General features: G+C 54.0%; 1 protein-coding gene across 3 annotated transcripts in view; it reads left to right on the forward strand.

The window, feature by feature from the left end:
• The window catches only part of bcor (BCL6 corepressor), a 46,956-nt gene extending 25,076 nt beyond the window's left edge, over nt 1–21,880 (forward strand). For 2 of the 3 annotated variants that reach the window (XM_036545023.1, XM_036545025.1), the window contains 8 exons: nt 183–524; nt 3,318–3,640; nt 6,186–6,461; nt 12,836–13,002; nt 14,435–14,580; nt 18,587–18,664; nt 20,190–20,346; nt 21,413–21,880. In XM_036545023.1, the coding sequence (XP_036400916.1) occupies nt 183–524; nt 3,318–3,640; nt 6,186–6,461; nt 12,836–13,002; nt 14,435–14,580; nt 18,587–18,664; nt 20,190–20,346; nt 21,413–21,707 (1,784 nt within the window). In that variant the 3' untranslated portion in view covers nt 21,708–21,880. The remainder of the gene's footprint in view (nt 1–182; nt 525–3,317; nt 3,641–6,185; nt 6,462–12,835; nt 13,003–14,434; nt 14,581–18,586; nt 18,665–20,189; nt 20,347–21,412) is intronic. The other variant, XM_036545026.1, reaches the window with a different exon arrangement.
• Nucleotides 21,881–26,968: the final 5,088 nt, after the last annotated feature.

Consider the following 26,968-nt stretch of genomic DNA (forward strand, 5'->3'; position numbering starts at 1 on the left):
GTGCAGGCAGACGCGGCCTGTGTAGGGCTACGCAGCAGGGTTACGCAGCCGGGAGCGAAATGCCTCTAAGCCCTGGCCCTGGAGGGCCAAGCCCTAGCCAGGCACCGGAGCTCCCGATTCAGCCGAGAGCGGGGGTGGGTCCAGGGGGGGCGCCCCGTCATTAACCCGCGTTGTCTCTTCAGATGCCTGGCCCGAGGGGGACCTCGCCCACCCCTCTGAGCAGCTCCTGGAGGAGGTGAAAAACCTGAAGGTGTGCATCGAGCTGACGGGCCTTCGGCTGCGCAAGCCGCGCCGCCTGCAGCACCTCCGGGAGCTGTGGGAGAGCGGGGACTCCCCCGAGGGGGCCCAGATCACGGCGCCTCGCGGCCCCGCCCTCCCCCCGCCCCCGCTGCTCGGCGCCCCGGATGCCGGCAGGGACAGGAAGGTCAGGGCCAGCCTGCTGGAAGAGAGACCAGCCAAGAAGAGGTCAGAGGTCAACAGGAGCTGGTGTGACGAGGTGCTCTATAGCAGCGACTCCAGACAAGGTATGGAAGCCAGGGTGCAGGGACATGCTTTTGTTTTTTCCTCACAGCGGTGGGAGGAAGCCTTTGTTTCTCCGCTCCTTGACGCGTCCAAATGGGTGCTGCTTGCTGCAATTTACGGGCGCTCATTCCTATCCTGTGATTGCAGTGTCGCCACAGCCCAAAAATGCGACCCTGATGAAGCTGTCTTTGGCACGTTTTTTCCCCCCTCCTTTCAGGAACGCTGGCGACGGCTCACTGTCACCTGCTTTAAAAGGCGCTTTTTTGTGTTGCGAGGGCAGGGGGACACGATGTGACCGATGGCTTCCTGTTCCTCTCTGTGGAGTGCGGGGAGGCCTGTTAGGTGCTCACATTCAGCCGAACGTAAGAGCATGGCCAATTGAGCTGCCACAGCACTCAGGGGGAAAATGTCACCTGCGAGGGCTTTCATCTGCGGAGAGGAGGGACAGATCCCTCAGAGAGAGGCAGGCGGAACGGGGGCCCGGGCCCGTCACGCTCACGAGCGCTGTCAGATCATTTCGGGAGGGGGGGGGTGGGGAGAGGTGGGGGGGTGCAGCGATTCCCGCCGCGCCGGCCCTGGCTGCGCGCCTGGCGGTAACGTCTCCGCCTGACTGACGGCGAACCCCGGGCCCCGCTCCCACCCGCCTCCTTAATGACACCGCTCAGACAATGCGTGCCGCGGAATAATGAGCCGTGGGATTTCTGCGCTCTGCAAATAGCTGCCGGTTAAGCGGCCCGGCGACGCCGGATCTCCCCGAGATTGAGGTGCCTGCTCGGCGCAGGGGAGGGGGGGGGGGGCTGCAGACAGGGCCCCCCAGCTCCGCACGCGTTTCCGTGTTTTCGCTCCGTTTCCCCCCCCTCGTTCCCCTCTGCGGCGAATCAAAGGCTCGCCCCGATCACTCGGCTAACGCAGCGCCTTCGGAGAGGGAGAGAGAGGGAGAGAGAGGGCGCCCGCGCCAGCGCCGTGCTGTCATAAATCAAAGCTCTGCCCCGATGCATGCTAATGGCTACGTAATTTCCCCCAGATGTTGCAGTCCAAATACGTCTCCGGCAGCATATACGGTTTCACTCTTTGGAAAGGAGAATTCCTATCGCCTCGGATACTTACTACACGTAATAATAAAGAGCGAGCCTGTTCCAGGCGGAGGCCCGGCCCCTTCCTGCTGCTGCTGTCTGCGCCGTGGCGTGAGTGGCAGGAGGCTCTGCCCCTGTGCGTACCTGTGGGCAGATCACAGGGGCCACTCGGGTGTGTGTGCGTGGGCTCCACAGCAGCGCTGTCCCGCTCTCTCAGCACGAGTGCTAATTGAAGGAGGAATGTCGCCGGGGCAGATTTCGACGTCTGCAGATTCGATTCGGGGGGGGGGGGGACCGTTCTTAACTGCGCTCTGGGGGAAGAATTGGATCGGGTGTGAATTGGGCCTTATTGGACAGGGGTTTGGGTTTACAGAAAATGCCTTGCACTGCGCTCTGAGGGGCCGTCGGTCCATCCCCCTGCATCGGGGGGGGGGGGGGGGGAGCAGGTGCAGGTTACACTGCGAGTGAAATGCGAGGAGGGCGAGAGTGCGCGGCGGTCTCCAGCAGAAGCCACAGCATGCCGCTCTCATTACAGGAGCTCTTTCACACTTCCTACTTCTCGGCCTGTTTCTTCCTCTAGAGCCTGCCTCGGGTGCTTATTGCTGGGGTGGGGGGGGGCTGTCTGTGAGCTGTGTGTGTGTGAGCTGTGTGTGTGTGTGTGTGTGTGTGTGTGTGTGTGTGAGAGAGAGAAACACACCTTTGTCTCCCTATTTTGCCCCAGCCCCCTCTCTGGCAGGTTGTGCTCCGGCTGCTGGAAGCACGTTTGCTTTGAGACACATCCCCATAAATAATTTAGCAGATGGAGAGGGCAGAACTGTGCGCTGCATTTCATAAAGGGCTTTTCTGAAGGATTTCAGGGAGTGGCAGCGGGGAGAGCAGCAGCTGCAGCACACCGCCGGCGGTTTGCCTTTCCCGCTCGCGCCCGCGTCACATGACCGCGGCGCTCTGACGCCCGTCCCGCCGCTCGAGGGAACACAAACACGGCAGCTCGGGCTCTCCTCCTGTCAGACGCTCCCCCCCCGCCCCTCCCCCAGCCCCCATCTGGAGCCGGGCTTTGTTTTCATTCCTCCATGCTTGGCTGGCGCACACCAGAGCGGACAGCCTTATTAGTTAGAGGCTGCATTAAAACCTTAACTGTTCCCTCAAGCCCGTGCTTCCCCCTCTTACGTACTCTTACGCAATCTGACCTTAGAGAGGTGAGCGCGCTGTAACTTTTTCATTGTTGTTGTTCATTTCTGTAGTGTGAGCGACTGTGAGAGGCAACACTAGTGTGTGTTTCAGAGATAACATCTGTGTGTGCGTGCGAGAGGTATAACTGTTGTGTGTGTCTGTGCGTGCGTGCGTGTGTGTGTGAGGGTATGAGAGAGAGGTGTAATTGTAGTGTGCGTGTGTGCATGTGTGAGAGAGAGAGAGGTGTAACTAGCGTGTGTGTGTGTGCATGTGCGCTTGTGTGCGTGCACGTGTGTGCGTGTATGTGTGAGAGAGAGGTGTAACTAGCGTGTGTGTGTGTGCATGTGCGCTTGTGTGCGTGTATGTGTGAGAGAGAGGTGTAACTGTAGTGTGTGTGTGTGTGTGTGTGAGAGAGAGGTGTAACTGTAGTGTGTGTGCGCATGCATGCGTGAGTGTGTGTGTGTGTGTGAGTGTGTGTGAGGTAACAGCAGTATAGTTGTTTTGTCAGGTTGCTCTGCCTCATTACCACGTGCCCCTCTGCTCTCTCCGCAGGACTCACCCCGGCACACAGGGACTGTTTGGACCTCCCTTCCCCCCGGGCGCCCCAGGCCCCCGCCCGGCTCTCTGACAAGCGGCAGCGGCTCAAGGAGCACCGCAAGGTCAGCGGTTCGGGCCCGACCTCGCCGGGCAGGGATGGGGATGCGACCCCCCGGCTGCGCAGGATCGGCGACCTAGACAAGCCCATCGGCAAGCGGCAGTGCAAGACCAAGCACATCAGTCTAAGGGAGCGACGCGGGACGTCCCAGACCACTGAAGGCCAGCAGGACCCCGACCCGGACCCCGACCCCGACCCCACCCCCACCCCCGAGCACAAGGTGAGTGTGTGTCTGTCTTGTGAGGGACTGTGTGTGTGTGTGTGTGTGTGTGTGTGTGTGTGTGTGTGTGCGCGTTGGGGGAGGTGGGGGGAGGTGGGGCGCTTGTGGGAGCTAAGACCAAAACCGCTCAGCAACCATAACAACAGCAGAAAGTGGGGCCCCTTCGGCTAAGAGAAGGAGTCGCCCAAATATGTTTTAAATCACAACAGCCCTAATCATTCCAATTAAAGGCCTTATTGTGGCTGTGTGGAAGGGCCCTGCGGGGGGTCTGCCGGAGGTCAGTGTAAGTGGTGCGCTGTGAAGAGCGGCATTCTCCCCCGCCGTTTCCCTCCCGCGCATTAGTTATGCTCCAGCGGCGGGCAGCGGCTCCGCTCCGCTCTGCTCTGCGCTGCCGTGACCTCCCCCTGCACGGAGCGCAGCCTCCCGGCGGGGGGGAGGGGTGCGGCGGACGGCGTGCAGCGCCGGGACAATGCGCATTCCTGGCATAACGAGGAGCCCCACGGCTCTCGCTGCGCAGCGCAGGGCTTTGTCCCCGTCCCGAGGAATGTGCCGGGCGCAGAGGGCGCAGGGTGGAGAGGGGCCGGGCCGCGGGCCTGTTTTTGAGCACGCGGAGCGGGAAGTGGCAGGGCCGCGCTGACAGCTGCTCCGGCGCGTAATTCCTCAGGGGTGGGCGGACATGAGCCCCAGCCCTCCCCGCTCCGCCCCACTCTGCTGCCAGCATCGCAGACCCCCCCCGCCCTCACGTCCTGCTGTTCACCGCCCAGCGCTCTCACTCGTGCTCTCTCTCTCCCTCTTTCCCTCCCTCGCGCTCTCTCTCCCTCTTTCCCACCCTCGCTCTCTCTCTCCCTCTTTCCCTCGCTCTCTCTCTCTCCCTCGCGCTCTCTCTCTCCCTCTTTCCCTCGCTCTCTCTCTCCCTTTCCCTCGCTCTCTCTCTCCCTTTCCCTCGCGCTCTCTCTCTCCCTTTCCCTCGCGCTCTCTCTCTCCCTCTTTCCCTCCCTCGCTCTCTCTCCCTCTTTCCCTCCCTCGCTCTCTCTCTCCCTCATTCCCTCGCTCTCTCTCCCTCTTTCCCTCCCTCTCTCTCTCTCTCCCTCTTTCCCTCCCTCTCTCTCTCTCTCCCTCTTTCCCTCCCTCTCTCTCTCTCCCTCTTTCCCTCCCTCGCTCTCTCTCTCCCTCATTCCCTCGCTCTCTCTCCCTCTTTCCCTCCCTCTCTCTCTCTCCCTCTTTCCCTCCCTCGCTCTCTCCCTCTTTCCCTCCCTCGCTCTCGCTCTCTTTCTGTCTCCTCTTTGTTTTCCCTCTTGTTCTCCCTCTCTCTTCTCCTCTTCTCTCCAGCTCTCTCTGTCCTTCTCTTCCCTCTCTATCTCTCTCCTCCTCTCGGTCTCTCCCTTTCTCTCTGTCCTTCTATCCCTCTCTCTCTCTCTCTCTCCCTCCCTCTCCCTCTGTCTATCTCCCTCTCTTCTCTTCTCTCTCTCTCTCTTTCCCCCCCCCCCCCCCCCCCCCCCCCCCCCCCCCCTCTCTCTAGCACAGCGTCTTGTTGTTTCCTGTTTCACTTTTCCTGGCTGTGAGCAGGATCGCTGACAGACGCTCGTCTGCCGGAGCGGTGGGAGTCGCCCTGGATTGAATATCGCTGCCAGAGAGTGGAAAACAAGCGCCAAGCGGTTAGAAGATTCCTCCCCCCCGCCCCCCCCATGCAAAGCGCTGTGTTTGAGTGGCGGTTCCCTCGGCCTGCTCGAATCGGGCCCGCAGCAGGGAGGCACGCACGCGCTCAGCGCAGCATCCCCGGCCCCACCTGACAAACCCCCGTGGATATAAATGAGTTTGTAGAACGTGCCCCCAAGCCCCCGCCGCCCCTCCCCCCAGCCTCCTTTTGCGAGGAGCGAAGCGGTGACATTTATTAACGTGCTCGGTGTCTGCAGGCCTCCAGCACCGCAAAGCCTTGTGAACTTGTGGCTGTGAATAATTAGCACTTCCCCCTTCCTTCACCCTGGGCCAGCACGGGCGACAGCCTCCGCGGAGCTTAGAGAGAGAGAGAGAGAGAGAGAGAGAGAGAGAGAGAGAGAGAGAGAGAGAGAGAGAGAGAGAGAGAGAGAGAGAGAGAGAGAGAGAGAGAGAGAGAGAGAGAGAGAGAGAGAGAGAGAGAGAGAGAAAAAGGGAAAGAGACAATGAGAGGGAGACAGGGAAAAGGGGAGAGAGAGAAGGAGAGGGAGAGAGAGAAAGGGACAGAAAGAGAGGATACGCTCTTTTAAAGAGCAACACAGCTTGCTCTCCCTCTTCTCACTCTTTCCGCCTTGCCACTGAATACCAGCCTTCCGTGGCGACTGGAAGCCTCGTTTCGAGGAGTACCTGCCTTTACCTGCCTTTCCTCCCGCTGATAAGGCCGCTTGGCTGCCTGCTGTGGGATCTGGCTGCCGCTGTTGTAGAAAACAGAGTGACTCAACCAGCGGCTAGCGGGGCGTGAAGAGTGACGCTGGGAGGAGGCTTGGGTGCGTGTGAGTGTGAGCGTGTGACCATGACTGAGCGCTTCCCTCTCTCTTTCCCCCCCGCCCAGGCCGGCCTCAAGAGGGCGTCGCGGAAGAGGTCAGCGTCCTTGTCAGACTTCGACTCGTCCCCGGCGAAGCCCCGCCCTGCCTCGCCCTGCCCTGCCGCGCCCCAGGCCCCCCAGCAGACACCGGCCGCCACACCCCAGCCCTGCCCGGTGCCCGCCGGGAACCCCCCCGCGGACACGCCCGTCAGCCGGCCCATGCCACCCGAGGCACGCAGGCTGATCGTCAACAAGAACGCCGGAGAGACTCTGCTGCAGAGGGCCGCGCGTCTGGGATACGAGGTAAGCGGCTTTCTCCGGCTGCGCCCCCTCCCCCCCCCTCCCTGTTCTTCCTTTCCGTGAGTCAGCCAGCCCCCGCGCACCTCATTAATTCTCCGTGAGACCGACTGTGACACGTGAGAGTCCCTGACAGGCACGAACAATCGCTTAGCGCGCCCGCCCGCCTGCACACAGACGCACGCCGCCCCACTCTAATCTCCCGCAGCTCCTTAACCCCTCGCTGCCCGGATCCCTTCCGCTCGCGGCTCTCCCACGCACTCCGCATCAGCAAAACCCCGGCGATCAGCGAAAGCCCTGGGAACAGCAGCGTCCATGGCGAATTTCTCCCCGGATTAATGAGGCTGTGGATTAGTTATGGAGCCGCCGCGGAGCTGGGGAAACGAGCGATTACCGCCTCAGACACGCTCACTCCACTCCCCTCCAACCGGGAAGCTTAGCAGAGGGGCCACGACATGAAGTCTGCTTTCCTCGTGGCTCTAACATGGCGGCAGTTTCTTTTAAATACTGTAGGTACCCAAGGTGTGATGAAATAAAAACATTTCCGAAGTGTTCTGAAATGATCGTGTTTGGTGTTTTACTCCAGCGGAACGGGAGCGTAAGTAGGCCGGGACGCGTGGTGCGGGTGGGTCCCGGTGAGATGAAAGCAGCGTGCGCGGAGGAAGTGAAATGAGAGAGCGCACGACCCTTTAAGGATCAAAGCGGCCTACGTGCGAAGCGCGGCCTCTCTTTATAGTCTGGCCCGCACCGCCCCTCCTCCCTTGCAGCGCCTCTCCGCCCGCCGCGGAGACGAGGTCACGGCAGACACGCAATTAGCACCACTCCATCAGAGAGGCAGAGAATTTATCACGGATTAAAAATAAAATTAATGCTTTGTTTGAAAGGCTGTTTATGGCGTACCTAAGCGGGTCCCCTCCTCACTGCCCTCCGTGTGGGCCAGCTGCTCTGTGTGTGTGTGTGTGTGTGTGTGTGTGTGTGTGTGTGGGGCGGGCGAACGGGCGGGGGTGGAGCAGCTGCTGTTCCCTGGCTTGCTCCAATGGCTCGGTCTGTTTACTGGGACAGGCAGGACTGGCCCGTCGCATATCCTACAGCTCGCTGCGCTGTCAGATCGCACGCACCGGTACCCCCCTCTCCCTCTCTCCCCCTCCTCCCTCCCTCGCTCACACTCACTCACGCTCAGGCTCTCTCTCTCTCTCTCTCTCTCTCTCTCTCTGACTGTCCTTCCTGCCTGCCCCACACAGACACAATCTCTCTCTCTCGCTCGCTCGCTGGTCTGTCGGAGAAAATGAATGCCCCTCCCCCTTCACATCACCTCTGCCTTACTTCATTAAGTCATTCTGCCTTCTGTGACAAAAAGACTCCTCTAAATTGCCCTCCGAAAACAGCCGCACGCCTGTTTTTTCCCCTGTTTGTCTGTTGTGTTTTTTTCTTCCCTTTTCATCCCCGCTGAATTTGCCTTTGTCTTGTCTGATGCCTCTTCCCAGCATATAAGAGGACTGAGGACAATTTTTCGTGTGCGTATGTGTGTGCGCATGTGTGTGTGCATGTGTGTGTGCGTGCGTATGTGCGTGCGTATGTGCGTGCGTATGTGCGTGCGTATGTGTGTGCGTGTGCGTGCGTGCGTGCGTGTGTGTGTGTGCGCACTCATGCAGACCCATCATTTCCTCTCTTTTTTTTTCCCCTCCTGTAGACCACTTTGGCATTTGCGCTTTCAGGCAAAATTGCTCTTTGCCATTAAAGCTCAATCAGTTATCCGACAAGTGCTCTCCACGACGCGAGCCTTAATTATTCTTCCTGGTGAAGGTGCTTTGTGAGGAAGGTGCTAAATGGGCGAAGTTTTAGCCCATTAGCTGCCTGTCGTCCCCAGACCCTGCTCTGTCAGATAGCTGCACGCGTTGGAGGGTGGGGGGTGTTAGTCGTGTCCAGCAGGGCCGTCTCTCACTGGTCAGGGGTGCGGCTTCATTAACCCCGGAGTCTGCCCGAAATCTCCCGCTCTCCCGTCTTTGTAAAGAGTCCTGACAGCTGCGATTTCCTCCACCCGCGGCCCGCAGAGCGCCAACCGTGTGGGGCCTCTGACCCCACTGGCAGAAGGGTGGGGACAGCGGCATGGCACCGAGGCGTCAGGGTTTAAAGCGGCGCTGCGTTTCTGTGCTGCACAGGAAGGGTACGGGTCATTTCCTGTCTCGCGTGTACCCCCGTCCCGCTGCTGTTGTTTGCGCAGCGGTCAGCGTCTTGTTTTCGTAATGGCAGGTTTTTTCCGCCCGCCCCCCTCTCCAGGCAGGAAGCGCCTCTCTGACTGCGTGTGTGCGATAAGCCGTGGGCAGCTCCCTGGGGCTCCCGAGCGAGAGAGAGGGAGAGAGAGAGAGGACGAGGCCGCGAGGCCGCACCGCTCGCGGCTGCTGGATCCGCGCTCGCTCCCCAAAATTAGCCCCGCACCCACCCCAGGGCAGGGCGCCAGTCTCCCACCCTCTCCCAAACACACGCAGGCTGTGGAGGGGCTGCCGTTACGCAACATGCGGAGAGACGGCAGCCTGGCAGCACTTCACTAGTCCTGCTTTCCTGGTCTGTGTGTGTGTGTGTGTGTGTGTGTGTGTGTGTGTGTGTGTGTGTGTGTGTGTGTGTGTGCGCGCACGTGCGCGCACACGCGTGTGCACGCGTGCATCTGTGTGTGTGTGTGTCCTCTTGTGAGAATGGGCTGGGGAAATACACGTTATTTTTACAGGTAAATGCGATGTGTCCTAAAGCCCGTGAAGGTGTGTGTTTCTGTATTTCATTAAATGCTGTCAGCAGTTACGGATGAAACCTGTGAAACCCAGAATAAAAGGAGAGCTGGCAACTCCACCGAGAAGCGAGACGCACGAACACCCACTGACACATTTTAGCGGGAGCGGATGCGATGTGACCGCGTCGATTCCTCACGGCGGTGCCTGCGTAACGGCCTCTCGAGTCCGGCAGTCCCCGCCGTGCGTGCCAGGAACGCCCCCCCCCCGCCCCCGCCCTCGGCCGCTGGCACTCCCCCTCCCCGCGTCCGGCCCTCTGCATATTTCATGTTAATTTGGTTTTGTGATTCTTGTCGCTGCACATGAAAGCAGCGCTCTCCGGTTTAAAGGCACGCCGCTGCTGCGTTTAAAATGTTAATGAGGGGAGTTGCAAATGAAGCCTAGGCGGTTTGAGCGCGCTCTCCCAGGTACCTGCTGCGGCTACTGGCAGTGCTAATAATCCCAGGAAGAACGAGGCTGCCGGAGAGCGTCGCCATGCTGACACACACGCAGACACGTACAGACACGCACACACACACACACTTCAGCCTCACACACACACACGCAGGCACACATACACACACACACACACACACGCACACTCTCCGCTCAATGCGGTCGGTGTTATTCGGGTTGATCTGCGCTGGGATTCCTCCGCGCCGTGTCCGCTCTGCCCTTTGATGTTTGAGGCTGGGACTCGCGGGCTCTCTCCCCCCCACTGGGAGGAACAGAGGCCCTCAGACCGCCCCCCCCACCCACTGCTCCCAGCCCTCCTCCCCCTCCCTCCCCCCCTCCCCCGACTCCTCGTGTCTGGTCCTGCCCGTGCGGAGCTGCGAGGGAATATGGCTCCCGCGCCGCAGCGCTGACGCCTGCCAGCTCGGCGAGTCGCGGCGCCAGCCCTCCGCCCACGCACCGAGCGCTCGTCAAATCTCTTTCAATTAAAAGGCTTTTGGCCGCGCTCTTTATCAGAGCCGCTCCCAGGCAGCGGCACGTCCTCCACAGCGCCTGTAGAAGCTTCTAAATCTGCCCCACAGCGCTGACCGCCAGGGTCGGAGCCCAGGGCGCTGTGGAGATGGCTGTTGATCTAGCCCGGGGGGGGGTGGGTGGGTGACGGGGGTGGGGGGGTCTGGGCGAAAGCAGCGGCTCTCGTGCCTAATTGAGGGTTTCAAGTAGCTCCACCTTAGCGGAGCAGCGAGTGCGCAGATAATCGCATAAACAGGAGACATCTGAGTCCTCTACATTACTCGCATTCCTGCCGGAGTTCTGCGCGTGCCATTTCATCCGCTTTTAAAAAGAAAGCTCTGTGTGTGTGTGTGTGTGTGTGTGTGTGCGTGTGTGCGTGTGTGCGTGTGTGCGTGTGTGCGTGTGTGCGTGTGTGCGTGCGCGCGTGTGTTCTCTGAGGTTCCGATGTTAGATCTACCTTAATTTGGAAGGTGTGTGTTGGGCAGGAGTGCGGTGTGTGCGTGTGTGATGAGATCTGTGTGAGATGTGTGCGGCGCGCTGCGCTGCTGTAAAGGGTTAAACATGAATTAATGTTGATGCATTGATTGCGGCTGAGCGCAGGGAAGCACTCTAGAGAAGGAGATTAAAAAGGAGAGTGGGGGGAGGGGGGATTGGAGGGCGTCTCGTTTTACTGCAGAGACATCAGCGACTCGCCGCGATCTACAGCTTTCAATAAGAGCCCGCGCTCTCCCCTGCTTATTAAAGAGCTTTATTGTCTGTTTAATGCAATGCTTAACTCCCAGCGCTGAAAGCTAGCCTCCTGCGCTCTGCGAGAGGAATTCCCCAGGCTAGCTCGCGGGCTCCGGGTCGGGGTCAGGCGGCCCGCAGGTGTGTGAGCGGGACCCGGGGGGCGTGTTTTTCTCAGGGAGGGAGCCTCGGCCTGGTCTGCGTCCGCCCAGGTTCCCTGCTCTTTGAGGAGTTAGTCTGCGTGGGTCTGTGAAGCCAGCCGCTCTCCCGTCGGTCTAACTCCACACGCGTGGGTGTGTGGGTGGGGGTCACCGGCGCCGTTTGGGGGGTGGGGGGGTTGAGAGTTCAGTGCGGCGGCGTCCGGCCTCCTTCGCGTGGGCCCGGCTGCAGCTTCATGCGGTATCCTAGCTACCGATCAGGCGCCTGCAGTGAATGGGGCCAGCGAGACGTGCATGAATGGGGAAGGGCATCATTAAAAACCTGCATTCTCATTATTGCATTAACCCGGGGTATGAAGAGGGCCCCTCCTCCCCCACCCCCCTTTGCATCGGAGCATGTGTGTGTGTTTGTATATAATATATATACACACACAGACTAGGGAATGCTAACTAGCCAAGCCATACAGCTGCAGTTGCATGGATCAACAAGTAGCCTCTGTGTTGACCTTCAGCTGCTTCCCCAGGCTTAGGCCTGCTAGAGTGTGTAGGGGCAGGGGGTTTGTGCTGTAAATGTGTTTGGTCTGCCCTAACGGGCCACACTGTGAGGTGGGCCTCTCTGCCTGTGCGTGTGATTTCTGTCTGGAAGTTCAGTCGTCTGTGCTCCTGAGCCCTGATCCCAGTCCCCTGCACACGCCGCTCAGAGGGGCGCACACTGGGAAGAATTGCACTGTCTGAGGCCGAGCCGTGATGCTGGCGTCCAGCTCACTCACAAGAGACTCCCTTATTTGTTTGACTTTGCCCATCCTTCACGATTGCCTGTCAAGGCAAGTCTTTCATTCAGACGCATTGTTCAGATGATGTGAGTCAGCTGCTCAGACAGTTTTGCCTGTTTTTTGATCACTGGCTTCATTTAAATTCCATCAGGATTCCCTAACAAAGGGAGTGCAGCCTCCCCATCGGGTTGGGTAACGGAGGAGCACGGACCAGGCCGCGCATCGTAAGCACAGTGTCAGGGGTGAGCCTGTGCTTTCGCCTCCCCTGAGAGGGGGGCACAGGGCAGCGGCGTACACTTTAAAGCTGTGTCCCGTCAAGAGTCCTGCTGCTGAGAGAGCTCAGGTCGTTTCAGATTCCCCTCAGCACCACAGTGAGAACACACAGGTCTGACTGACCCAAACCAGCGGGTTTGTCGGGACCAGACCTGTTATCCAGACGCCCAGACGATCCATCTGGCCATTGTTGACAGGTCGGAGGAGCCTCTCTCAGCCCGGCCCTTTGCCACAGAAAGGAGAGCGTTATGGAAAAAAGCCGCGCCCGGCGCCGCTCAAATTTACATAGAAATAGGAAAAAGTGAAAAGATTGTACACGTTCAAATGAGCTGTTTTCTCCCCAAGTCCCGGCGTATTAAATCCAGGCCCATTGCTCATCCCAGCCTCTGTCGGCTCCTAGAAAAATAAATAAATAAAGGAAAGGCGCAGAGCTGGGTTCACCCCAGTGGCCTGCGCGGTAGCCCAATTATCGGCCTGCTCCAGCCCCTCGCGCTTCACTCTAAATGGAAGAAAACTGCGCAGTGCGCTGAGGGGAAGGGCGGGCTCGCAGCGACAGCGCGGCCGGGAGAGCGCGCGTGTGACCGCCAGGACAGCGGGATGCTTTATGAGCCCGTCACTTCCTTGGCCTTGTCTGTTGCCGTGGAAGATTGCGCTCCCGTTACAGCCATAGTAACCTTGCCGCGTCTCCTCTGCTCCTCACGCCCCCCCCTCTCTCTCTCTCTCTCCAGGAAGTGGTGCTGTACTGCCTGGAAAACAAGGTGTGTGACGTGAATCACCGTGACAACGCGGGCTACTGCGCCCTGCATGAAGCCTGCGCCCGCGGCTGGCTGTCTATTGTGCAGCACCTCGTGGAGCACGGAGCCGACATCAACTGCAGCGCTCAGGACGGAACCAGGCACGGGCCGCCTCCGAGCACACACACAGCACACACGCACACTCGCTGCCAGACACACACACGCGCACACATCCTGCTCACAGAGGGACATTGTCTGATACAGACACACACGCACAAACACAATAATGGTACATTCACTCGCGCGCACACACGCACTCACAAACATCCTGCTCACACAGAGACATTGTCTGATACACACACACACACACACACACACACACACACACACGCCCACAGACAGAGACTTATTAGTACATGCACACACACACTTGAGAGGGTGCTGGGGAAGAGCAGAGTCAGACACCATCTCCTTGACTCCCCAGGCTTCGTCACCACGCTCCCTTTCTGTCTCCTTGAGCGCACGCTACCAAAGCTCCTGTAATTACATGTTTTGTAATTATGGGTTAACATCAACAGGAGGCTTTCAGAAACTGAAGTCCGTTATTTCAGTGTGAGCTAATTAGAGAGTGTGCAGCAGATTATAAAAAAAGAATGAGCCTGTTGTCATTGTCGTAATCTGCAAAATGTAATTAATTTGAAAATTCTGTTAACTAGTATACTACTGGTTTAATAAATAACACTTTATACCTGGAAATGAATCAATGATCAAAAATGATCATTGAAAAAAAAAAATCAAATGCCCATGAGTTTCAGAGCATCTTTATATATTTAAATTGTTTGTGGAAAATTGATTTTTGTAGGAGTATCAAAAAATGCATTCAGATAGTTTGATTCATGATATTTCTGCTAAAAGGGAACAACATCATACAGTAGATTTACAGTTTGGTGTTAAATTTAGTGCTTGGACTGTGTTCTTAAATTTTGGTGCTTAAAATATGGCATTAAATTAGAGAACATGGTATTAAATTTGGTGCTTGGATTAAGGTGTTAAATTTGGTGCTGAGAGTATGGTGTTAAATTTGGTGCTTGGATTAAGGTGTTAAATTTGGTGCTGAGAGTATGGTGTTAAATTTGGTGCTTGGAATGAGCTGTTAAATTTGGTGCTGAGAGTATGGTGTTAAATTTGGTGCTTGGTATGGGGTGTTAAATTGTGTGCTGAGACTGTGGCCTTGAATTTGTTTTTCCCTGTCAAGCCCCTCCTGTAGTAGTCGTAGGCTCCCGGAGGAACCCGGACAGCTGAAAAGGAGCTGGTATGAGCCTGTCTGTGGGGGTGTTGGCTGATGAAAACTGTGGAATTCCTCCTCCCACGGTGGATAAGGGCAGGGCTGAGTGCCTGGACATGGCATCCCAGCTCTTACACCCACTGACGTAGCTTTGCTTTCCCAGTCGCTGTGGATCAGACCGTCTACTGAAGCGACCAAGCATAAATGTAGACGAGCGCGATCGCCGGCGGGTTTTAAGCGGGTTTTAAGCACCAGGTGCGGCGAGCCCCGTAGTGACCGGGCGGTGTGCGTTCCTCTCTCCCCCCCAGGCCTCTTCACGACGCGGTGGAGAACGACCACCTGGACGTGGTGCGCCTGCTGCTGTCGTACGGCGCGGACCCCACGCTGGCCACCTACTCTGGCCGCGGCCTGCTGAAGATGACCCACAGCGACCTAATGGAGTGCTTCCTGTTAGGTGAGCTCCGCCGCTGACTGCGCTTCTCGGAACTGACGGCCGCTCCGCGAAAAAGGGATGTTGTTCAGCCCTCGGCACGCTTCGCTCGGGTATCTGGTTACTTAGCAACAGCTGCTGTGTTTACTTAAGCTCAAGTTTTCCCGGTGTTTGGATACGGGCCTCTGAGAGCAGATTTGGATTTTTTATTTATTTATTTTTTTTTTTTAAATTATTTTTATTTAGGTTGTCTGTCTGTTTTTCCCCGTGCTCTTTAGAAAAGCAAGCCTGCTTTATTTTTTTAAGCAGCAGCCATGATGGTGTGGAATAAGCTGATATTAATCTGAGCTCATGGAGTTATGGGCGCAGACTGTGACATGGTGTAGACTCTAAAAAGGATTACAGCCTGCTCTGGGGGCTGTGGTGTGTGTGTGTGTGTGTGTGTGTGTGTGTGTGTGTGTGTATATATGTGTATGTGTACATATGTGTACGTGTATATGTGGAGTACAGTATTTTAGGATTGTGTGCTTGCCTGTGTGTGTGTGTGTCTGCGTGTGTGTGTGTCTGCGTGTGTCTGCATGTGTGTGTGTGTGTGTGTGTGTGTGTGTCTGTGTGTGTGGTGTTGAGGGGAAGGCCACGCTGCTGTTCAGAGAGATGTAGAGAACGCGGCGCTCTGTGCTCAGAGAGTGAAGCATTCCTCACTGTACCCCTCCCCCACCCCCGCTGTGTCAGCCCAGAGCTTTATTAATCAGCCTAGCCCTGCAGCGGCAGCACGCTCCCACACCGCACACCGCACACACACACACACACACACACACACTGCGCACACATACCGCTCACACACACGCACACATTCATACCGCGCACACACACACACACACACACACACACACTGCGCACACATACCGCGCGCACACACACACACACACACACACACACACACACACACACACACACACACACACACACACACACACTCTGCGCACACATACCGCGCGCGCACACATACCGCGCACACACACACTGCACGCGCGCGCACAAACACTGCGCACACATACCGCGCACACACACACACACACACACACACACTGCGCACACATACCGCGCACACACGCGCACACATTCATACCGCGCACACACACACACACACACACACACACTGCGCACACATACCGCGCACACACACACACACACTGCATACAAACCCAGTCACTTAGTAGGCTTGGCACAGCTCTCCAGCCCTGCGTTTCGCTCTGTGTGCGTGCGTGTGTGTAAAACTGACCTTTTAAGTGTAAAACACCCTGAGATACGGTGGCCACCTTCAGAGGGTGTTCCTGCCGAAGACGAGTCGTCCTCATATTTACTCCAACATGACAGGGGGGATTAGCCCGATTGGGGAAATCTTCATTTCCCCTTCAAAGTGCTGCGCCCTGTGGTGGGTTTAAAGTTGCTGAATTGCTGGAATGGGGTGTCTGGAGGTCCGCACTAATCCACAGCACTATTTGTGGCATTTGCGCAGCTGCTATTTTCATAATCTTGCCCTGTGGGATTGAAGTGCTTGTTTTGCTGCTCAATGTTTTATAGGATTTTTCAGCTCTAAGAAAGTCACCTGGAAGATGCCATTTGGGAGTGTGTAATGAAAGCAAATTCTTATGCTTTAGAGCTAGTTAGAGCAGAGGAAAATTATAGTTATGAGATACGGTGGTTATTAACGAAAGACCGGTGACATGCTGTGATCATGTCAGCACAGGAGAGAGAGGCCGCGTGCCTGGCGTCTAGGTCAAGGGTCGCGATCTGTCTTTCTTCCAGTACAGCTGACGTTGAGTAGGGCTTCGTTTTAGCTTTCCCATCATTGCCTAACCCACAGTGAAGCAACAGCGGACACCGGTGTGAGCTTCAGAGAGACACTGCAGACGAGAGCTTCGTCTCTTCCTCTGGAATGGTGTGTCAGTGTGGCGAGAGGGGCAGGCAGTCTGGAAGTGTGGACGGGGGGTGTGGCCTGGGAAGGGGGCGGGGCGCGGGCAGGGGGCGGGGCACCGGAGCGCAGCGCGGAGTGGCAGTGCCAGGCGAGCAGCAGCCTGTGAGCCCGCGCTGGGAACCGCGCTGCCTCTCCCCGGCTAATTACCCTCCCCTGCTTAGCATTTCAAATGCAGCCAGGAGCCGCGGGGAACATCCCCCCGCATCAAACACGACGGGAGCAATTTGGATGCCTGAAGACTCCTGTTGCATCTGAAATACACCTGGCCGATCGCTGATGCACGGTGACGTCTCTGCGATGCGGGAAAATACACAGGGGACGAAGGGGGAGTGCATTTCATCGCTCCTTGAGTGTGTTGAAGATGAGAGCAGTCTCAACACTGGTGCAGACGCCATGTGTAAATATACCCAACGTGAAGCATTTGACCTTGAGTGTGAGCTCCTACAGCTTTGTCCTCACTTAGGTTTTTGATTTTATTATAGTTGTACGAATGTCAGGTCCACTCTCTTTGCATTCATTTATCATTTTAATAAATGTATAGCACAGAACAGACACCTCCGACATCAGCCATTTAGAGACTGTGGGCGCTGCTGCGACATTCTAACCCACACCCCGAGAGCTCACTGGAATTACCCAGTAATTCACCGGCCACTCGTACTCAGCAGGAAATGGCAGGAACTAGTATTGCATTTGTCACATCACACATGGTTGGAATTGAAAGTGTCTGCTGTTTTAGATGATCCCACTGATGGAAATGAATATTCAGTAATCCAGTCTGCCTCTTATTACCATATCATGACCGCAAACCCTGATTCCTGTAATGTGTCATAAAGTAATATTGTGGACAAAGGTAATTATATTAACTGGATAGCAACTGTAGACTACTACATATAATACCCTGTATGACAGTGAGTAGAACGGAGTAGGTACAGGGTATGGGCAGTCTGTGCGTACATTACATCAGCTGTGTAGATAAGGTTTCAGTAAGGTAGTTTTTATGACAAAACAAGCAAATGGCCAGGATATGATACAAACTGGTTCATTCTGAACCAAACTGCACCTGCCCCGTCTGGCCCTGCTGAAAGTGGAATGATCCGAGCCTTGGGTCTGAGGTGTCCAGAGGCTACTCTGCTCTGTGTGGCGACTGGGGGGGGGGGGGGGTCTAGTGAAAGGAGTTAACAAATGACCTGTGTGCACTGGGGCACTCCCGAGCCGCCTCACCCGACACATCGCAGATTAAAACGTAGCGCGCGCGGCCCCGCTGCACTTCAGTCAGAGGAGCAGCTGGGCGTGTGTGGGGGCGCTGCCCTGCCGCGGGGCGGCCCCTGTGCGGCCCCGGGGGGCCGCGCTCCCTGCTCTGTGTCTGATGGCTGGGTCCCGGCGCGGCGCGGCGTGCAGGAGAGCCGTAAATCAGCGGCGTGTCCCGGCGCGCTGTCTCCCCTGCTGATTTACTGCTCCTCCCCCAATTTGTTGGCTCTCAGCAGGAGATTTCTAATCAAGCGCCGCGCGGCTGCTCACCTCACCTCACACCGCCTCCGCCGCGCAGAGGGGAGAGGGGCGGGGGGCGCGTTAACCATGACTGCGCACACAGGGGGAATAGATAATGCCCTGATCGCCTCACTGCCACCCAACTGCTCAGCTCCACGCACACATATGCACACTTCGTGATCGTATTGAACTGTGATCAGCAGCGGTCCTAATGAGATGCAGATGAATGGTGATTAGAAGCATGTGTGTGCGCTTATCTGTGTGCGTGTTTGTATGTGTGTGTCTGTCTGTGCGTCTGTGCGTGTGTGTGTGCGCGTCTGTGTCTGTGTGTGTGTGCGTCTGTGTGCGTCTGTGTGTGTGTGCGTCTGTGTGTGTGTGTGTGCGTCTGTGTGTGTGTGTGTGCGTCTGTGTGTGTGTGTGCGTCTGTGTGTGTGTGCGTCTGTGTGTGTGCGTCTGTGTGTGTGCGTCTGTGTGCGTCTGTGTGTGTGTGCGCTGCTTCCTGAGAGCCGTGTGCGTCCCCTGCCAATGCCTGACGTGCACCGTTTCCCTCTCCTGTCTCCACAGATTACTTTGCGGACCTGCAGGGCCGCGCTGACGGGGACCCGCGCCTCTACTGGGACTTCTACGGCAGCGCAGTGTGCGGTGAGTGCCCCAAAACACAGGAGGGGGGAGGGGGGGGAGCGCGGGAGCGCAGAGAGCCTCTGGCACTTCCCTGCTGGAGACCAGCATTGATCCAGCCATAGTCAGGCGAGCGCCATCTGATCGCTCCTGCATTTCCTATTGATATTCTCCCCTCCATGTTAAAGAGGAACAAAGGCTCCGGCGTGTTTTTTCATCCCGGGCTGAGGGAGGGAGGCAGCAGCACGTTTCTCTCTGAATGTAGGAAAGTCCTCCAGCGATAAACCTCGTAATCGGCCATGGGCTTTAGGTGAGCGCAAAGCCGGGATGGAGGGAAAAAAATCCCCCGAACTGATAAATATCAGTAGGACACATCCAATATGCTCCACTCCAGCAGTTAAATACTCCTCTGCCGCCGCGCAGTCCCCCTAATTCCTGGAATTACTGCACAGCCGTGATACGGCCCTCGCCCGTTTGCCGTCTATTTTTGGATTCTCTGAGTGCCGCTTCGGAAAAAAAAAAAAAAAAAAAACCTCGCGTGTAAAAGCGGGCCCTTAGAGAGCTTCTGTTTGAGCGCGCTCTCTCTTCCGCTCTCTCTCTCTCTCTCTCTCTTCCTCTCTCTCGTGCTCTCTCTCTCGCTTTCTCTCTCTCTCTCGCACTCTCTCCCTATTTCTCTCTCCTTCTCTCTCTCCCTTCCCCTTTCTCTTTCTCTCCCTGTCTGTATTTCTGTCTCCCCCCACCACTCAGTGTCAGATCCCCCCGGAGGTTGAGTGCTGAGACGGACTGTAGTGGTGTATCGTCCCTCCTCCTCCTCCTCCTCCTCCTCCCGCTCCTTGCAGCTCTGCTCCCTGCCCTCAGACGCTGGCCGGCCGTGCGCCGTCTCCAGGCTGCCGTGTTTGTGTATTCCCAATCCCTGCTAAAGAAATATATTTAGAAAGCTGAAATGAGATTTTGAATAAATAGATATAGGGGAAGGGATGAGAATGTGACTCATTTGATCCGGAAAGTGCTTTTCCCGGCAATTGGAAGCTCAGAGGCACGTCTGCGAGACGGCGCTGTGTCTGAATTATTCAGGAATAATTCGGGGGTGGAGGTGGGGGCTGGGAGGGGGGAGCGGAGCCGTGCCGAGCAGCCAGCTTCAGGGAAACACCTGGCAGGGCTGGATCAGACGAACGCCAGGGGTGACACCGCGCTGTTTTTGTAGAGGAGCTCGCCGCAAATCACTCCTGGACAGGCACACAGTCGCGCATAAATCCCCTTACAGCCCACAGGACTGCAGCAGGCCATGTGCTGGAGCCTGTGTGTGTGAGAGGATAGGATTTTTATGCATGCATGCATATGTGTGTGGGTGTGTTTGTGGGTGTGGGGGGATTCTTTTTGTGTGTGTGTGTGTGTGTGTGTGTGTGTGTGTGTGGGTAGGATTCTTACGTACGTGTGGGGGTGGATTCTTGTGCATTGTGTGTGTGTGTGTGTGTGTCCACATGAAGACATACAGTCATACAGTTCCAGAAAGGGGGAGGTGTGACTCGGTTCTTTTTGTCGTCCACAGAGCCTGCTGACGACCTGTCTGCTTTCGACATCCTGGCCAACCCCCCGGGGCCGGGCGAGGAGGAGGAGGAGGAGGAGCAGAGGGAGGTGTTCGAGTTTGAGTTCTCCGACCGGCCCCTCCTGCCCTGCTACAACATCCAGGTGTCCCTCTCCCAGGGGTGAGCAGATACATTACTGTACTTAATGAGAGGATTCATCACTGTCACTTTCAACATCATCCCCCACACGCCTCATTCAGCCCCTGAGCCCAGACGCTGTCTCCACAGGTACAAACACCTATCGCATAACACCAGCACCGATTCAGACCGCTTCAGAGTCATCAGAGGCAGCCTTTTTATTTCGTTTCGGTGTTGTTCTCACGCTGGCGGACGTTGGGCGGGCTTTCAGGTTTTACCAGTTAGAGCCGAGCCCGGTGATAATCTCCAGTAATTGAAGGGGCAATTTGTAAATCCTACCTTTTATCAAGCATTCTGTTGGAAGGTTGGTAATTACCAGTCACCCAGATTCCCCAGCCTGGTTGGGTAACTGCCCTCATTTAGGGCTTTTAATTAAAGGGCCGAGGCCCGGATCATTATTAGTGGAGTATTGATAAAGTAATAAGTCTCACCTGGGGGCTGGGGGGTTATTAGAGGTCTCCCCGCTGGGACCGGGCTCAGGCGGTGTCTGAGAGGAAGGGCTTTGTGTGGAGGGCATGGCCGGAGCTGGCCGCTGCTCAGCACAGAAGGATCTAATCGCCTCCCGCACGGCCGCGGCGCACTGGAGCTGCCTCTCCATCCCTCTCCATCCCTCTCCATCCCTCCATCTCTCCCCACCCCCTCCCGCTCCGTCCTGATGCAGTATTAATGACTCTCCCGCGCTGTGCCCTGCGTCGGCCGAAGCGCTCTCAGCGCTGCTCGCATTTCCTCTGCGCTCCACTCAGCCCGCCGCCCAAAGGCCTGCTCTTAAAACGCTTTAAGTGCCATCGATCAGATCGCGTCTCCCGCTCCTCTCCGGTCCTGTGTGCATGTGCGTGCGTGTGCCCACGTGTGTGTGAGTGTGTGTGTGTGCGTGTGTGCGTGCGTGTCTGCACCCATGACAGAACTGCAGTACTGGAGACCCGTACAATAAATGCTACAGAGGTACTAAAAAACACATGAAGTGGATTAAGACGGAATAAAGAGAATGTGACAACAGTGGTGTTCTTTTGTGTTTCTGACCTCTCGTCCTCTCCCTCATTCCCCTCAGGCCTCGGAACTGGCTGCTGCTGTCAGATGTGCTGAAGAGGCTGAAGATGTCGGCGCGGACGTTCCGCGCCACATACACCAACATCGAGGTGGCAACCATCGCAGAGGCGGAGTTTTACAAGCAGGCATCCCTCAGCCAGCTGTTCTCCAGCCCGGACGAGCTGGAGGGCTTCCTGCCAGACAGCAAGGAGCTGCTGGACCTGGTGGAGATCAGCAGCGAGCTGGTGGCCCTGCTCGGCTCCTCCCTGGAGTGTCTGGATGACAGCTGGGACCCCGTTGCCACGGCGAGGTCCTGACCCAGCCGGGGCCCCGCCCACCTGTACATAGTGTAGATAGCAGGGGAACACAGACAGCCGTCTCTCCTCACCAAAGGGTGTGACGCGTTCAGCTCTAATTCAGAAGGACTCTTAATTTAACATTTATCTTATTTTTATAAATAAATATATAAATATATTTCTTTTGATTTGTGTGTCATTTTATATATGCTGCCTATTTTTTTTTCTCCCTCATGAAAAAAAAGAAAAGAAACGTCAACATTTTCCACAGCTAATTTGAGAGCCGAGGCGCCGGAGCCGTGAGAAGTGAGCGGATTCTCAAGGCGTTCATTTTCACAGGGCTGTAGTCGGCGAAGCCTTCCTGCGTATTACTCTAATCTACACTGTGCACCTCATCGTTAGTTTACAGACATACCTGCCTTGGTCAGGTGAATGGATATCGTTTGAAAGCTCAAGTTATTTTTGAATATGGAGTTCGCATCCGTTGGAAGCAGATTACCTTCTGGGTTTGTTTCTCTTAGAGCTCAAACTTCAGGAGCAGTTTTGTACCTTTGTTCAGACTTGGCTTTTTCTTTTCTCTTATTTAAGATGAGAAATTTAAGATATTTTCATGTGTTTTTTGTAAAATATTAAATAAGTTTTAAGATACTAAAACGATATAAGCCGTTTGGCCCAAAGCGTGCTTGAACTTGTAAATAACGGGGTGTCAATTGCAGTAAGTGTTTCTGATTGGTGTGTTTATCGTTTATGGAGATGTGTTTAAACTTTGTAATTAAAGAATACCCCATTTGTATTTATATTTTACAAAAAAAAAAAACTTTAAAATGGCAATAAAAGAGAATCTCCAACCCATGGCTCAAGCTCTTTAATTCCTGTTGATCCTTATTTTATGAGCGTGCTTAAAATGTCAACATGAAAGAGTTATTTATCCTGAGTGTCTTTTACACTGTATTTTACACTCCGTATTTTAATCTTACATACTGGTGAACCATTTTTTTAAAAAAACATAAGGTTTACTGAGAATGACCAAGGTGTTATGTACATGGCATTCACAGGTCCAAGTCAACTCATTATACCATATATTCATCCATGGTGCATGGTTCTTAATCCTCTTAAAACACCTCTGTGACAGGACCACTGTCCTTTCTCTCGCATAAAAGAGGTCGATACTCAAGTTTTCTCACCCACAGCATCTAGGAAGCCATTTGCCATGAGTGACCTGGTGAATTGGCATTTGCACACAGAATAAAATTACTGTTCAGATGCTGTTGGTACAAACTAGACAGGCGTCAACTGGAACAGGAAATACAAGGGTGAGACTGATGCTTTTTACAATTACATTTTGGTTTTGCTACCAAATATGATCATCTTTTAGAGACAGGCCTGTGTGGTAAGACTTAGCTGACCTGGTTTGCACTCACTTTCTCTACCCAGACTTTTCTAACTCCAAGCCTTGACAAAAATCTACCGCAACATTAACTGTAATCCCACCCCAATTTATAGCCACCTTTAATGTGACTTGTGGTATTATACGATACAGCAAATTGAACAGGTAGTGCCGCAATTTGACTTGTCCTGTATATTCTAACAAGGTCAGATGGGTAATGGAAAATTTCATTTTCCTAAAGCGCTATCACAACAAAACATAATTCATTGTGTTTTCCATTTAGATGTCAGCTGCTGATTCTAACCTTGGCTTGTATATCTTGAATACTGGCAACCCCAACCCACCCACCCAAAGATAAATAAACACGTCTGTCAATCCCAATCAATTTTCACCATTTTAAAACAAAATTTCAATTTTCGATTTTACACCTAATCTGCAACATTGGTAGTGGTTGGTCGGGGGAGGTGTTTAGTATTTTACGACTTCATTTACACTTTACATGTCAAAGAAGTGAAAAGCAGACGTTAAAATACATACTATACATACGGTCACACTGAACACCTCAATCTTGTAGAGCGATTCACACCTTCAAACTGTGGTTTAGCAGCTGAGACAAGCACCTACGGCTCTATGCCAGCTGGAGGCAAATTAGTTACGGCCGAAGGGGCATACAATGTGGGTGTGAAAGCATTAAATTTAAGCTTTACTAAGGCTTGCATTGTTCCGTTAACTCTGGGAGTTGCGACAATCTTGGAGCGATCTTCTGAGTTTTAAATTTTTTGAGGCCTAGAAATAGCTCTTGAAACTTTAGTAGGTCGACATCCTTAAACCCCTTTCATAGTTCGGTGTAATACAGTATTGCACTTAAAATATTGTCCTAAATAGACCCGTTTGTTAAGGGTTTGTATAGATGTATGCAGAAAAGCAAACGGGCCGCAGGAAGCACGTTTTCTCGACCTTCAAGCTGCCATTTAGAACGCCCGTCCAGCTGTCAGCGAGATACGGGGGCTCGGAAAACACCGGGGTAATAAGTGTTGCGCGGCGGAGCCCTTCCGCTGACGCGCACATCGCCCGACACTCCGCGCGGAGAAGAGCCGGAGGATATTGATACTTAACAGCCAATGTTCCTCGCTGCGGCTCCCGCTGAATGGGATACAGATTCGCTGTCGAGATTAGCCTCGCCTCGTTAAAGAGCAGCGGAAAAATATATTCTGACCAGGCCTCATTCCAGATGCTTGAGTGATTTCAAGGTTGGTCGTGTGCGTACGAGTGTAGCGACGTACGCGATATTATTCAAACTCAAACACGCACATGGGTCCCGTGCGAGCTCAAACATTTCAGAGACTAAGGAGGTTAACCTCCCTGCTAAAACACTCTCACACCACAACCCGCACGCACACACGCCTATTAAACACTGCGCCTTCTAAACTGATAATCATTAGCTACTGCGTGTAGAGACAGAGTGTTTCAGACGATTGATTACTTGGTGATATGCTAGGTTTGCTCAGCCTTTGCCTTGATACCGGGCTTTCCGCTGTTTGTTCCAAATTGAATAGCGAGGTTTGGCGCAAACACAGTAATCGCGTTTAATGTCTCCGCCTGAGGTTAGACTGAATGACGTGCAAACTCCGCTTATAGTTACAAGGCGCGACATGTGCTCATTACAATCTCGAAATGGCTGGCTAGCAACTCTTTCCGAATAATGGCACTCATTCTCACACGTTAAAACGTCATTAACAATGCCTGATTATGAGATAACAGTTTCAGGCAGATTATACTGGGAAATAATAAAATACTGGAATAAAAAAATATACCTATATGGGAAAGGTTTTACACAATCTACAGTAGGCTACTCGTTTGTGAAGTTAAACCAGCCCGCGATATTATGACCAAGAGTGGCTGGCTTGAGGCCAAGGCAAACCAAGTTCCAGGAAAAAAACAACAGCTTGGTTTATCGCTGTGCTGTTCAAACACAGCGCTGTGCTGCGAAGTTTGGTGAAAACCGCCGGTTGGGTGAGATCACAGAAACCGCTGCGTGTTTCCGAGTGACCTGTAGTGAAAAATCACTCGGTGAAAGAGAGTTCAGCTGAATAACCAGCAGCACGGATTCCACCAGAAAACTATCTAATCTCAAAGTAAATTCTGTTGTGTTAGAATGATAGACCAGTTTATCTTTTTTTTTTTTTTGACTACAGGAGGAAATTACTACGCCGAACAATTCCGTTTATCAAAATTTTGGTTTAGAGTTTCGGCATTGGAAGCTGAGCTCCTCGAGCCCAAACTGTTCCACAAACTATGCAGCAGTATGTTGCTATATGCTCTACAACATTAGTGCCCATTGATTGTGGTGACCCAGGAGAGGGGCAATAATGGTTTACCTTTACAAGGGAGTAGATTGAGTAAACAAGTTACCACGATACCACCACAACACGGTTACAGGACAGTCACCTTTGCCATCTACCTCAAACACATAAACATCCATTAGCAATAGAAATCCATGCTTGTCTGATTATGCAGCACTAATCTGAGGTTCTGAATAAAAACTGATGGTTTTATACACACAGGGATTTAGCATCTATCCATAAAGCCCAGATGACCTCTTATGCAGTATCAAGGTCACAGGGGTGGGTCCACAGAAGAGCTTCACTGAACTCCCTGCCCCGTAGCTGGATGCACATAAAGTAGGGTTAACATATGTAGATACACGTTTCCATAAACAGTGGTAGTAAATGGAGATTCCCATTTATACATTCAGCATAGAACATTTAGACCTAAGCAGCTTAATGATTTATTCTGAAAACCAACCAGTCCTTTTTGTTAATGGAAAAAAGTCATTTATTTTAATTTGAAAATTAGTTGGTAAGTGTAATAATATATTGAAATGAAGGCTTTTCTACTTAGCTGGTTCTCACTTCAAGGACTAAGTATATAAGAGTGTCTCTGCTGCCTAAGCTGATTCATGGGCAACTGCGTCCACATTTGACACTAAAAGTGTCCTTACGCCTGTGAGATAAAACTTCTGCTGAAGAGGAGCAGGGAGGTTGAAAGGTGAGCTGCATATACTGTATATATGCATGCAGTATGCATTCAGGTCACAGGCTTGAAACAAGTGCCATCTCAAACCGTGTCTAATTTTCCATGCCAGAAACAACAGATCATCACCTTGACAGAGAGCTGACATGATAGGCAGACTTTGCAGGAGTGCGTAGGGTATTCCCTGAACCAGCTCAGCAGTAGGTGGTGGGATTTTGCAAGTGCTGCTGTCAAAACAGAACAAGAGGATTCATGTCTGTGTGGTTTTCTGTGTTTGGGCATCACAATCCACCTGTGACTGGTACGTTCCATCTGATACCCCAGAGGAAACGCAGAATATTGTGCGATGCATATTGTTATTTAATTGCTTTAGCAGACACACGTATCCAGGGTTAACTTATACGTCTTACGTCTTGCATATCGTCCATGCACTCAGCTGGATTTATACAGAAGCATACTGCTGCCCATTCCATATGCAGACCTCCACTGAAACCCCATGTGCACCAGTGAGTCTTGCCATCAACTGCCTGGCAGCAGGTCTCTGAGCTCTGTGTCACACCAGTGTGCACTGTTTACACAGCCAGATCAATGTGTCCTCACACACAGGGGTAACCAAAACAAATACCAGCTTCCAGTTTACACAACCTGTTACCACACTGCAGCTCCTGATTATTCTCAGTATCTAAAACAAACACCAAAGCGCTTGCATTGGGCTGCAATTTCATCCAGCTCATTTTCATTTCCATATGAAGTGAAATTTTTTAAATAAGGAGAGTGGAAGAGGGACCTCCCCCATGAAAAAATGGGAAAAATATGTTCCCTTCCTCATACATACAGTATACACACACACAGTCACTCTGTG

Source organism: Megalops cyprinoides, chromosome 14 (genome assembly GCF_013368585.1).
Source record: "Megalops cyprinoides isolate fMegCyp1 chromosome 14, fMegCyp1.pri, whole genome shotgun sequence".
Classification (NCBI taxonomy): Eukaryota; Metazoa; Chordata; class Actinopteri; order Elopiformes; family Megalopidae; genus Megalops; species Megalops cyprinoides.